Source organism: Ylistrum balloti, unplaced genomic scaffold, assembly GCF_031769215.1.
Source record: "Ylistrum balloti isolate Yb309-2 unplaced genomic scaffold, AGI_CSIRO_Ybal_v1 Utg369734, whole genome shotgun sequence".
Classification (NCBI taxonomy): domain Eukaryota; kingdom Metazoa; phylum Mollusca; class Bivalvia; order Pectinida; family Pectinidae; genus Ylistrum; species Ylistrum balloti.
Genome location: NW_026781947.1, coordinates 1 through 13,687, shown reverse-complemented (window position 1 = coordinate 13,687; position 13,687 = coordinate 1). Strand labels below are relative to the sequence as shown.

General features: G+C 36.4%; 1 protein-coding gene across 1 annotated transcript in view; it reads right to left on the bottom strand.

Annotated features, from left to right (window-relative positions):
• LOC132543024 (alpha-1A adrenergic receptor-like) overlaps nt 1-4,995 on the bottom strand; it is a 59,777-nt gene extending 54,782 nt beyond the window's left edge. Inside the window, exon 1 of the mRNA XM_060206479.1 lies at nt 4,062-4,995. Within this exon, the coding sequence (XP_060062462.1) occupies nt 4,062-4,995 (934 nt within the window). The remainder of the gene's footprint in view (nt 1-4,061) is intronic.
• Nucleotides 4,996-13,687: the final 8,692 nt, after the last annotated feature.

Genomic DNA, 13,687 nt, shown 5'->3' with positions numbered 1-13,687 from the left:
GTATTGGTCAAACATGAACGCCTTTATCACATGAAAGTGAAAGACTACAAGTCCAATCTGCGGAAACGCCAATAAATTTGTCGATTTGGTTTCTGCAATAGAGTTTTTTCTGTTACAACAATGTTGAGCATACCAAATTAAGTCAAAAAGTAAAATTCCTTTTATTTATTCTATAACAATTGCTAAGAAAAGGTGTTCCTAGTAAATCACTCTTTACTTACAGGATGTACTTACTACAGGATGAAACCGGAGTACCTGAGAAAACCGTATCTTTCCACGTCCGTACCGAATATGTTCTAAACCAGTTATAGAATACGTGAGCAAGTAGATAAAGCGATATGGTATATTTCAATTACCGGATTCACCATTAAACGGTAGTGTGGCACTATGTAACGGCAGTAGACAATTATACCTACTTATCACAGGGTTGTGGTAAACTTCAAAGATGGCACGCCACCGTCATAAAAATGTTCATGGTATATTGTTTTACTAACATACTTTATGAGTTCTGTTAAAAAGAAAATATAGACAGACAGTATTGAAAAGTTAATCCAAGTTTCAAGTATAACGTTAAATAGACAGAACATTGATATTGTAAACTCGATGTAACTGAATCCTGATAATCACCATTATCCCGATGAAATGATACACTTCGGCCATTTTGGTATTTTTAATTACTTGAATTTAAGTAACACATACCTATTATCAAGTTGTTTACAAAAACACAAAATAATCCTATCCTATACTGTCGTTTGACGTACATCGTACATGTTACACTCAAATGGTGTTTCTTATGAAGTTTCACTAGTTATCATGACGACGAATCAAGTGGGTTTGAAAAAAATTATATCAATTTGATGATAACGATTAACAAATCAAATCAAGTTATAACATGGTTCCTGTACACTTCACAAAAAGAACAGACAAAAGCACGATTGTTTTATGCTGTTTCCACGACCCAGGAATTTTAAAGCAACGTTGTACATCGTAAAAGAATGACAATCTATACCAGAGTTGTTGTTCCTTAGCAGGCTCTGTAAACGGCCCCTTGACGTCGGCAAAGCTATGACGGCATCCTTGACAATACCAACGAAAGAAACACCTGTAAACTGTTTTGTATAACATCGATTAGCGTTAAAAGTCTTAAAAGTAATATTCACGCTTTCGGGGAGAAATGTGTCCATACTGTAGATAAATTGCCATCAATTATCAATGCTGACATAGTGTATGGACATGTGTTTCGAAAACACGTCGTATGTAGGCTAAGTACAAATTACAAACACGACGGTTGGTGACTGTTTATTCGCCATTATCATTCCGCGTGTATAGCCACGTTGATTTATGTAATAATATTTAAGATGAACAAACGTTCATTTTCAAAATACTTATATAAATACCAAAACAGAAGGTACTGAAATAATTTCTTACTGCATGCAAAAGCGTTCTTCAAGAATCTTGAAATGGCGTGAGACGTTAACAGGGATGTCCTGTAGAGAACTACAATGTACTATGTGACGAAGTAACTGAACTATTGCTTTGTTGAAGTTAATTACCTGCATGATTAATTTCCAAAACAAGTGTCTACTTATCATAAAACCCAATAACCAACCTAAATTGATACTAATGTGCCGAATCATTGCATACTGTATATACAAGAAAGGATTCAAACACGTTTACTTTTTATCATTGACATTTGGTAGAATGAATGTGTAAGGGAAATTTATAACAATGTATAAACTGTTAAATAAATTATGGTTATAGCTCATAACTCTATAACTGATGTGGGTATTTCTAAAGCAATGTTTCAAAATTCGAGTGTACTATATCGTTAAATGCGAAACCTGGATATAAAAAATGAAGCGTTATTGTAGTAAATCAGCTGGCCGTGTCGAGGTTTATTTACAATAATAGTCTCTCTATTAACGGTTTCGTCGGTTATGGTAATTGATATCTATTTTTCATTAAAAAAAACATACATGAAAATTGCATTTCATTCACTTCTCTGTTGTTTTGGATATCTGTTATCATGATAATGTTGCGATAAGACAGAACGAATCGTCACGTTTTCACACTGTTACTTGTATCCCCTATTACCAGCAACCGTGTCCCCGATAAAATAGTGACGAATGCCTGCCAATCGTGGGGACGACCGCGTTTAAAAACTAAACAATGCAGTGAAATAACATTAAGACGCATTGGTTAAATTGTATACACACTGCATCACACTGAAAACTGAACACTGTTTCTTACCGACTACTTTTTTAATCGGTTTACTTACGGACCGTAGCGTTCTAAGCTACCGTAGAAAACTTCTGGAGTTGTCTAAGGCTGTGAAAATATTCAAGAATTTAGATCTGGCTAATATATTGTGGAAAAACAATGTAAATCAATCTAGAACTAGTATTATTTTCTACATGTCTTCATAAGAAGTAAAATTTTCTGGTTTTCTTTTTTCTTCTTTTATTTTTTCCTTAAAGTTATGTTTTTCCACAATTCAGCATGTGCTCATACTCCTATTTCCATATCGATTGCCCAAGTATCATTTAATTACTTTGTTAGAATATTGAAATCGGATTGCTAGCTTCATGGGGAACGTTTTTTCAGGAAGCACTCACATCAATATTATCTCATTGAAAATTTGTACCGCTGGTCTCATCTGAAGTACAACTGACGGAAATTGGTTTACGAATTTGAGAACAGCAGGATTCTGTGATTTATGTTTAAGTCTAGAAGCACTTCTTTTGATTTAATTGATAGAAAAGACCTTGAGAGCACATACATTTACGTGAATGTAATATATTTTCTTCATTCATCATATTTTTCGAATTCGATATAAGACAGATAGTACCTTTTATGATTTATAAATATAATCTTTCTAATATAAGTAGTGTGTTATCTTTTATTTAGAAAAGCTATTCCTTTTACCAATTCTACAGCAACGTTTCTTGACTTAAATTGCCTTCTCCAGTTTAAAGAGATTATTTCCTGATCTGTCATTTAAATGAACCTTTCATGATATAGTAATAAAAATAGCTTTGTTATCGAAGTAACACAATATCTTTCTTATTTAAGAAGGATATTGCATTTTCTTAAAGAATGCATTCGATTTCACATCACAGCAGTTGATAAGACGCACTTTGTCATTACTTGTGTACATTTTGTACAATCTTAGAACGACGAATCACGCTATGGAGCAATTCAATTTAATGGTATTGATATTGATGAATATCAATGTAGAATTAGTAATAGTTTTAAGATCTATATTTAAAACAGTTTTAAATTCAACTCCTTTCAGGAAAATTTTGAAATCACAAATGACGTCACCGAAGGAAATGACGTGAAAATATCATCTTTTGATTTTCCCACCGTATCAAAATTCCCGCTGCTCAAGTGAAATGTAGTGTTGAGTTTGTCAGTACTGGTACACTCTACTAGTCTAAGATTGTATTCGTAGTAAAGACATAGCGTGTGATAAATCGTGTTAGATCTGTTCCTCTTTTACAGAAGTGGGGATATAGAATATAAAAAATAGATACAGTCACATGAATGTAACATATTGTTATATAAAAACGTTAACTGATGTGTATAAAACAGAGGAATGCGTTTAGGAAGATGCATGACGTGATAATATTTATAAAAAATGTAATTTTGAAGATAATGTTGCCAGTTATCTTAGCATGCACTGTATCTGAACATTAACAAATCGCATCAGGTTTTGACATATAATTACAGAAAAATGATTCAGACTTTAGAATAGTACCTGCTTGTGCACAGATTGCTGTTATATTATCGGCATTAACACGAGCAGGTACCTATCGTCACTGTTATATCATGTGATGACATGTGATCACAGAGAGAATTATCATCAAAAGGAATTCACATGATGTAGGTTTTGACGGAATTATATTGATATATGACAGCAAGTCCTGTGATAGATGGTGACTATTAAATCTGAGAGAAATGTACGTAATAATTACCTGGAAAAAACAGGATGGTGAATCTGTCTGTATAAAAATTTGAAGACATTTCGAGAAATAACTTTCAAATATTTGTATACTTACTGAGAGGTAAACAGAAGAAGAATGGAAACCAGCACAGAAGGAACACACCCACAACTATACCTAGCGTCTGGGCCGCTTTTTTCTCCCGTTTGAATTTGGCAAGTTTGCCAGCAATGGTAAACTTGGCAACCACCCTCCGGGAAGAGGTATCCGAATGTTCTGAAGAACTACTGCTTTGGTATGTACATGGTGTACCATTTTGACTATTGGCTCTTCCTGTGTGTACTCGTAAAGTCACTCCTTCCGATTCAAGTTTAGACAGTTTAATTCCTGTTTGTAAACATGCTGAATGTTTGACAGCTTCCTTGTAGATTCTGATATAAACAAATATGATAACGGACATGGGGATGTAAAACGAAATTGATGCTGATACAATAACGTAACCTAATTCAGCATTAACAGTGCATTGCGTAGGGTCAGGGGATTGAGGTTCTTTCCAGCCGATAAAAGGTACTACAGAAATGGCAGCAGAAACTATCCATGCAAAAATAATGACGTAGCATGCCTTTTTTTCTGACATAATTGTTGAATGCTGTAAAGGTCTAGTCACTCCAATGTACCGGTCGACACTTATTGCGGTCAATGTAATTATAGACCCAGTACACCACAACACGTCGATGGCTGCCCATATTTCACAGAACACTTGACCAAAAGGCCAGTAACCTATTATTTCATGGGTAGCTGAAAATGGCAAAACAGTAATACCCAGCAACAAATCGGCACAAGCAAGGTTAACAATGAAATAATTGGTAGTACTCCTCAAGTGTGAATTCGCGTAAACTGCTATGAGAACTAGTACATTGCCCCCAATGATAACCAAAATCACAAAAGTAAGAATGGTGCCAACAACCACAGCTTTCGTGATATCCACTTGATAAGTCTTGTTTCCGATATCTGTAAAATTGACCAGTGACACATTATGAGGATCTACCATATTTATGAACTTTTGTATAATTGAACATCTCTTACCACCATGTTACCTCTGTGGCAGGACCTAGAATGATACAGCCGAGGCTGTACTACACACCTTATTCTCAACAACGTTGCTTCCTGATCGATCTCTGCTGTACTGGGCTTGGTCATTGTGAACACTGTAATACCGCCTCCAATCCACACCTCGACACGTGGCAGACATACCTGAACATTGATACCTTCCGTTCCTCTCTATAAACTGAATGTAATGTGTTAACATTATGTCTGATCTCATTCCACCTTTCAACAAATGTAAGGTTATATTTGTTCGTCTGTTGAAGTTCCGTGCTATCAAGATATCAAACTTCACTGCAATATACGAAGATCATAATAGCACAGATATTGGCGAGATAATGTTACGTTTGATACAGGAAAGGCTTGTCCGTAAGGAAAACAAATTGACATGTTTCAGTTTATGTTATGCATTTCGTTTTGTGTTGATACCATCTTTGTTGCTGTACTTGTAAACCATTGTTTCCGTGTATCTGCGGTTAAATGTTGCTGTTGTGACGGTGTTTCTGTAGCATTTACTTCATAGAAGATTAATTATCTGTATAATGTGATTTATAAATGTTTCGGTAGTTATATGTGATTGTGTATCAGGTGTATTATATCTTTTACTTGTATGTGTCCATCGCAGTATATGTTTCCTGTTTTTCTTATGACCCTTAGCAACTGCTGTGTTTTGTTTTAATTTTCAGTTTTCATTCATGTAATTCGTTTATAGCGTGTTAACGTTTTAACATAATCCTGTAGTGAAACACTTTTACAAGTATTCTATTGTTATCATGCTGACATCGTACTTATTGTCTGCGAGATAGTAAAACATTCCTAGGGAAAAACATACCTGTCCAATATATATGATAAACATTGATCACGAATATGAATATGTTTGTTTTAGTAGAGAAAGGTTTGAGTATATTCTCAGATACTATCAGCGGTTTCCTAATGCTATAAAATATTAAGAATTATTTGTTACAACTCATGTGAAATTATTGAGAAACCTGAGTAATTTTCTTCGTTATTTTTAGTCTCCATGTTAATTATGCCAATGTTACTGATGATTCATTGTGGTTTATGTTGCTCATGTATCATGTATGTTGACCAGGGCGTCAAATATATTTTTTCCATTTCTGTCAGCGATTCACACTCTATACAGTGTTATTTGTGACATCCCGCACATTCCTTGTGAGTACACCCTCTACATATAAGAGTAACACACAATAAGATTTTTTAAATTTGTACTTGACGCTGTACTGGTTTAAGTCAAGGATGTACTCCTCTGGTAAAACAAATATTAAACTTTTTTTGATGATGATGGTTTTTTTAAAGGCTTGAATTTCGAAAGTAGATTAAAAGCAAAGAATCAATAGTTTTTTTTCAATACCGGCGTCAGAACATGTGTAACTGGGGGTAATTCATTTCCACGTATTGTTTCCTGAATAACATTCCCTGACTTTTCTTTTCGCTTTCTAAAATAATTTTCTTTCATTACAAGGTAAGGGTATGATTCTTGGATGCTAAGATAAAAAATAATGTAAATATTCTAAGTTTTCATTTGATTTTACGACCTATCAACTGCATGGCAACAAAAATGTAAGACCGTTCCAAATCACTTCAATTCTTAATTTGACCATCTTCTAGTATGAAACGTATTCTAAGCCTTTATGTTTGGATAGAGACATTTTTGTGGATACTTTTTATGATTGAAAACAGGGGGTCATTGTGTATAATGCTTGCAACTTTCACAAAAACAAAAAGCAAAAAAATAGTTTTTGCAAGATCAAGAAACAAATGTTAGTAGAAATCTACCCAAGATTTCCAAAGTTATACTTTAGAGAATTCCCTTAGCAACCAGAAAATATTGGAATTGTTGACGCTATTAACCAAATCATATCGTCAACTACATCTTCAAAAAGTAGTCCGCAACCGAAGTTACTCAACAAAAAAATTATAAAGTTATAAATACAACTATACATAACAAAGAGTATAAGGCTACCAAAGTCCTGGATATTATATTGGAATTCATTGTGTATATTCTATATCTAATTATGCCTTATTTGAGGTCAAACGACAAAGGAATATATCCTTAATACGTTGAGGTTGTTATCCGAAAAATGTATAATAAGAAATCAAGCGTATCATTTGTGGTACATGTAAAACACGTGCGTTGTAATCCGTGTTAAACATAAAGAACAAATAATGAATCATAAACATACAGTTGATTTGTTAAAAATAGCTTCTTACTGATATGTTTACGTGTACCTTTACTTCACGGTTAGACCGGGAAAAGAACATAGACAGTACAAGTTATCGGCTTATAGCAATCATGTTTTATTGCGCGGATAGAAACAGGAAAGCGGTGAAAACCGGTGTATTCGGGGAAATCCACGTGGTCGGGCAAGTGACCTCTATACCTTTTCAGTTCCGATCGAAGAATCGAACTCTGTACGTATAGGTAAAAGACGACTATCCACAGAAAAAGACCATAAAGTGTCTTATTTCAACGATAGGAACATGAATAAACATAAGGTAATTGACTGTGTAAATATTGGGCTTAGAAGGACTTTTTTCTTGTTATACATAAGCACGAGATAAAAGTCCATCTATACAGAATTCTGGCCGAAGCGAGTTTATAAGACAATATGTTGTCCATATACAAAAAAAGACACGAAGGTATTGTTGATAAAGACAGATTTAACACATTTGATAAACATCAGGTCGAACATGTTACATAATTTTATATAATCAATCAGATGTATCTTGGGTTACTATACAGTATTCAAACATTGTCTGTTATAGAGGGAAACATTCCAATCCACTGGTACATTTTATACGTCTAAAATATAATACAGTTCTTGTCATGCGACAGTTAATCGATTTATCATAAGTATGTCGACAACACTTTCCGCGATCGTGGCCCGAAAGCCATGGTGAAAATTCAGACTGATCGAACGCTTACTAATCACCAATAACGTCCTCTGAAAGCACTGTTTCCATTTGAATACTCCTGCCATGTATCTTTCAGCCAAGCATGTCTAGTGTGACAGCAGACTTAACACGTTATTATGATAAACTTCGATGTATGTACTGCACCCTTCATATAATATCAGTTTACATTCTAAGTGGGACCCCCTGTTATTAATTTTTATTTATTGTGATTTTCCCTACCACGTTAATACCGCTCAGCTGAAGTATGTTTTAATCTTAATGTCTCAGGAAATTTTTGAATCTCGTTAATTGGGTTTTTAAATAACAACACATTCACAATGTGATGGTAAGATTCAACATAAACATGTATATTTACTCTCTTTCAATGAGTAAGGTATTTTTCTCACATTCAATAGTAATTTATTTACATCAAGCTCTCCGCTAGGTTTCGAACCCAGAACTTTCGACCTATTTGTCTGACGCTCAGAGTATCCATGTATAAAGTTACACCGGACGTTTGGGTTGCAGTTGTGACAAAGACTGGCGTGCACATTATATCCAAATGAATTCTGTACTCAAATATTGCCAATTAAGATTGCAAGTATAATTAATGTTTTTGTCACATTATAAACACGCGAGCAATTTTTTAGATAAAAGCGCATGTGGAATCCACTATCATTAATATAACATTAAAATACCCATTACGTTAAACGAATTATAGAGAGCAGTGTAGGAGACAGCGATCTTCTCTACGTCATTGATAAAACATACTTGAATGAATATGTTTCTGGCTTCCTTCCGACCTTGGTATCACACAATGAATGTACGAATTGACAGGTGACAAAAGTGAGGAAGATCTATCTAACCACATATTTCGAACTTTTAAATAAATGACATGCAACATGGAATCATTTAAAAAGGAACTGTACTCGTTCTTAGATGACTTTTAAGTCTGACTGACAGTGTAATTGTTTTGCTAAACATTGCGGTATGGAAAAGTACAGGGGCACAGATACGTCATATAACCATTAGGTTTTAGAGACAAGGAACAATCTCTCCCCGTAAAACACTGCATATCAAACATAACATATATAATATACATATATTCTATCTGTCTGCCATTCTAAACGCATTCAGTTGCAATGTATGATTATGATCAAAGAGGCTCCTAGTAAACCAGTTTATGCAATAAAATTATGTCAATACCGAAGTGCTTTCTATGTTGTCGTCCTAATCCTACTTCTGTTCCGATCCCAACATCAGATAACTTGCAACAACGAACCAACGTCTTCGGGTCTTTCCGATAGACTGCTACATGATATTTGAATATTGCAGTAGATCCGATAATCTAGAGTGTGTCCCCCAGTGTATGTGTGGATACTGCTGATAGGTAAATATACATTTGGGATGATCATCTTCAAAAGTGTTTTCTCTCAAACTTGACAGGTGCCATGGAAAGATAATTTCGCCTTTCAGTTATCGGGAAACGTGTTTTACCCGCGAGAAATGATGTTCCGATTATTAATTTTTTTTTCTAAATAGGATATCAAATTAATCCGAATAAACTAGACGCTTTTTTTCTGTTGTCTTTGTAATTTAACATTTTAATGTGAATATTATAGGAACATCTCAGCGCAGATGAGGTGGATGATGTTCATTATCTGTGATATTGAGTCAGCATTACTTGTGCATTCTAAAAACTATTCTTTACATGAACTATCTTTTTTTCACCTATAATTGACTATCGTTCACGAGACGACATATCAATGCGTATGAAAGTCATTAAACCAAATAATAAAAACAGCTCTTGCATTTTGCATGATCAAATGATATATATTGCCTTGAGAGAAAGACATTCATGAAGACTTGATTTAAACTAGTCCAGAGAATACATGCTACGTGTTGTGATTGCCAGATTATCTCCCTTGATGACCCACTGTGATAGCCATGCTGAGGTCCTCGTTACGGCACGATCTGATATAGTGTGCTGTCGACTAGATACTTTGACCTAACATATACAGGAAGGTTGCATGCGTGATAGCTATCTCATTGTATTGTTCTTTACCATTACGTTTTTGCATTAGACTTGGTCTCGTTATCTATTGTTCGCCGAAAAGTAGACGACAGCTGTCCACATAGGTTTCGCTACAACATACACTGCCCTACCATGTAGTGGATCATGGATGAAGAATATTGAAGATGTCACCACACGAAACGTTACATACTCTTTTTGATAAAGTTTTTTTTTTTTCCTTTTTTTATGTCAATATTATAGATATAAGAGCATACTTTGCTAATGTTAACGGGTGACATTCTAAAAGGTTCACATCACAAATGCCGTTTAAATGTAATTAATTTTCAAATTCTGGTATCAACTTAAGGATCGTCTTTCTCCTTGCGAGTTGACGTTACATATACATGTGACATTTTCATTTCTACATATTCTGGTATAAAACAGTAACCAATACAAGTCATTGACAACAATGGTTTGACCTTTTAAGAAGCCGTAGCACCGCCCTATTACTTGAAACAGATTGACGGAATATTTCACTTCCTTGAACGTAAGTGATCAAATTCTAATCCCGGGGGAAATTATCCTAAAGAAACACCAACTTAATAAACATTTCCAGAGGTATCAAATTGCACTATCTACATACAAGGATTTAAAACAAAAAATTCTCATAAGCGTTTGGGCTTCTGTACATGTAATGTGTTAGCTCTCAAAGTGTGGACTTATGTACCTGTACTGTTGCTGGCTCTCGCTGTGTGGGCTTTTATACCTGTAATGTTGTTGGCTCTCACTGTGTTGACCTCTGTACCTGTAATGCGTTAGCTCTCACTGTGTGGGCTTCTATACCTGTAATGTTGCTGGCTCTCACTGTGTTTACCTCTGTACATGTAATGTTGTTGGCTCTCACTGTGTTGACCTCTATACCTGTAATGTTGTTGGCTCTCACTGTGTTGACCTCTATACCTGTAATGTTGCTAGCTATCACTGTGTTGACTTCTATACCTGTAATGTTGCTGGCTCTCACTGTGTTGACCTCTATACCTGTAATGTTGTTGGCTCTCACTGTGTGGGCTTCTATACTTGTAATGTTGCTGGATCTCACTGTGTTGACCTCTATACATGTAATGTTGCTGATTCTCACTGTGTTGACCTCTATACCTGTAATGTTGTTAGCACTCACTGTGTTTACCTCTATACCTGTAATGTTGTTGGCTCTCACTGTGTTGACCTCTATACCTGTAATGTTGTTGGCTCTCACTGTGTTGACCTCTGTACCTGTAATGTTGCTGGCTCTTACTGTGTTGACCTCTATACCTGTAATGTTGTTGGCTCTCACTGTGTTGACCTCTATACTATACCTGTAATGTGTTAGCTCTCACTGTGTTGACCTCTATACCTGTAATGTTGCTGGCTCTCACTGTGTTTACCTCTGTACCTGTTATGCGTTAGCTCTCACTGTGTTGACCTCTATACCTGTAATGTGTTAGCTCTCACTGTGTTGACCTCTATACCTGTAATGTTGCTGGATCTCACTGTGTTTACCTCTGTACCTGTAATGTTGTTGACTCTCACTGTGATGACCTCTATACCTGTAATGTTGCTGGCTCTCACTGTGTTTACCTCTATACCTTTAATGTTGTTGGCTCTCACTGTGTTTACCTCTATACCTGTAATGTTGCTGGCTCTCACTGTGTTGACCTGTATACCTGTAATGTTGTTGGCTTTCAATGTGTGGGCTTCTATACTTGTAATGTTGCTGGATCTCACTGTGTTGACCTCTATACATGTAATGTTGCTGGTTCTCACTGTATTAACCTCTATACCTTTAATGTTGCTGGATCTCACTATGTTGACCTCTATACCTGTAATGTTGCTGGTTCTCACTGTGATGACCTCTATACCTGTAATGTTGTTGGCTCTCACTGTGTGGGCTTCTATACCTGTAATGTTGTTGGCTCTCACTGTGTGGGCTTCTATACCTGTAATGTTGCTGGATCTCACTGTGTTGACCTCTATACATGTAATGTTGCTGGTTCTCACTGTATTAACCTCTATACCTGTAATGTTGCTGGATCTCACTGTGTTGACCTCTATACCTGTAATGTTGCTGGCTCTCACTGTGTTGACCTCTATACCTGTAATGTTGTTGGCTCTCACTATGTTGACCTCTGTACCTGTAATGTTGTTGGCTCTCACTGTGTTGACCTCTGTATGTACCTGTAATGTTGCTGGATCTCACTGTGTTGACCTCTGTACCTGTAATGTGTTAGCTATCACTGTGTTTACCTCTATACCTGTAATGTTGTTGGCTCTCAATTTGTTGACCTCTATACCTGTAATGTTGTTGGCTCTCACTGTGTTGACCTCTATACCTGTAATGTGTTAGCTCTCACTGTGTTGACCTCTGTACCTCTAATGTTGCTGGCTCTCACTGTGTTTACCTCTATACCTGTAATGTTGCTGGTTCTCACTGTGTTTACCTCTATACCTGTTATGCGTAAGCTCTCACTTTGTTGACCGCTATACCTGTAATGTTGCTAGCTATCACTGTGTTGACTTCTATACCTGTAATGTTGCTCGCTCTCACTGTGTTTACCTCTTTACCTGTAATGTTGCTGGTTCTCACTGTGTTTACCTCTGTACCTGTTATGCGTAAGCTCTCACTTTGTTGACCGCTATACCTGTAATGTTGCTAGCTCTCACTGTGTTTACCTCTGTACCTGTAATGTTGCTGGTTCTCACTGTGTTTACCTCTGTACCTGTTATGCGTAAGCTCTCACTTTGTTGACCGCTATACCTGTAATGTTGCTAGCTATCACTGTGTTGACTTCTATACCTGTAATGTTGCTGGTTCTCACTGTGTTTACCTCTGTACCTGTTATGCGTAAGCTCTCACTTTGTTGACCGCTATACCTGTAATGTTGCTAGCTCTCACTGTGTTTACCTCTGTACCTGTAATGTTGCTGGTTCTCACTGTGTTTACCTCTGTACCTGTTATGCGTAAGCTCTCACTTTGTTGACCGCTATACCTGTAATGTTGCTAGCTCTCACTGTGTTTACCTCTGTACCTGTAATGTTGCTGGCTCTCACTGTGTTTACCTCTTTACCTGTAATGTTGTTGGCTCTCACTGTGTTGACCTCTATACCTGTAATGTTGTTGGCTCTCACTGTGTTGACCTCTGTACCTGTAATGTTGCTAGCTCTTACTGTGTTGACCTCTATACCTGTAATGTTTTTGGTTCTCACTGTGTTGACCTCTATACTATACCTGTAATGTGTTAGCTCTCACTGTGTTGACCTCTATACCTGTAATGTTGCTGGCTCTCACTTTGTTTACCTCTGTACCTGTTATGCGTTAGCTTTCACTGTGTTGACCTCTATACCTGTAATGTTGCTAGCTCTCACTGTGTTGACCTCTATACTTGTAATGCTGTTGGCTCTCACTGTGTTGACCTCTATACTATACCTGTAATGTGTTAGCTCTCACTGTGTTGACCTCTATACCTGTAATGTTGTTGGATCTCACTGTGTTTACCTCTGTACCTGTAATGTTGTTGGCTCTCACTGTGTGGGCTTCTATACCTGTTATGCGTTAGCTCTCATTGTGTTGACCTCTATACCTGTAATGTTGCTGGATCTCACTGTGTTGACCTCTGTACCTGTAATGTTGTTGGCTCTCACTGTGTGGGCTTCTATACCTGTAATGTTGCTG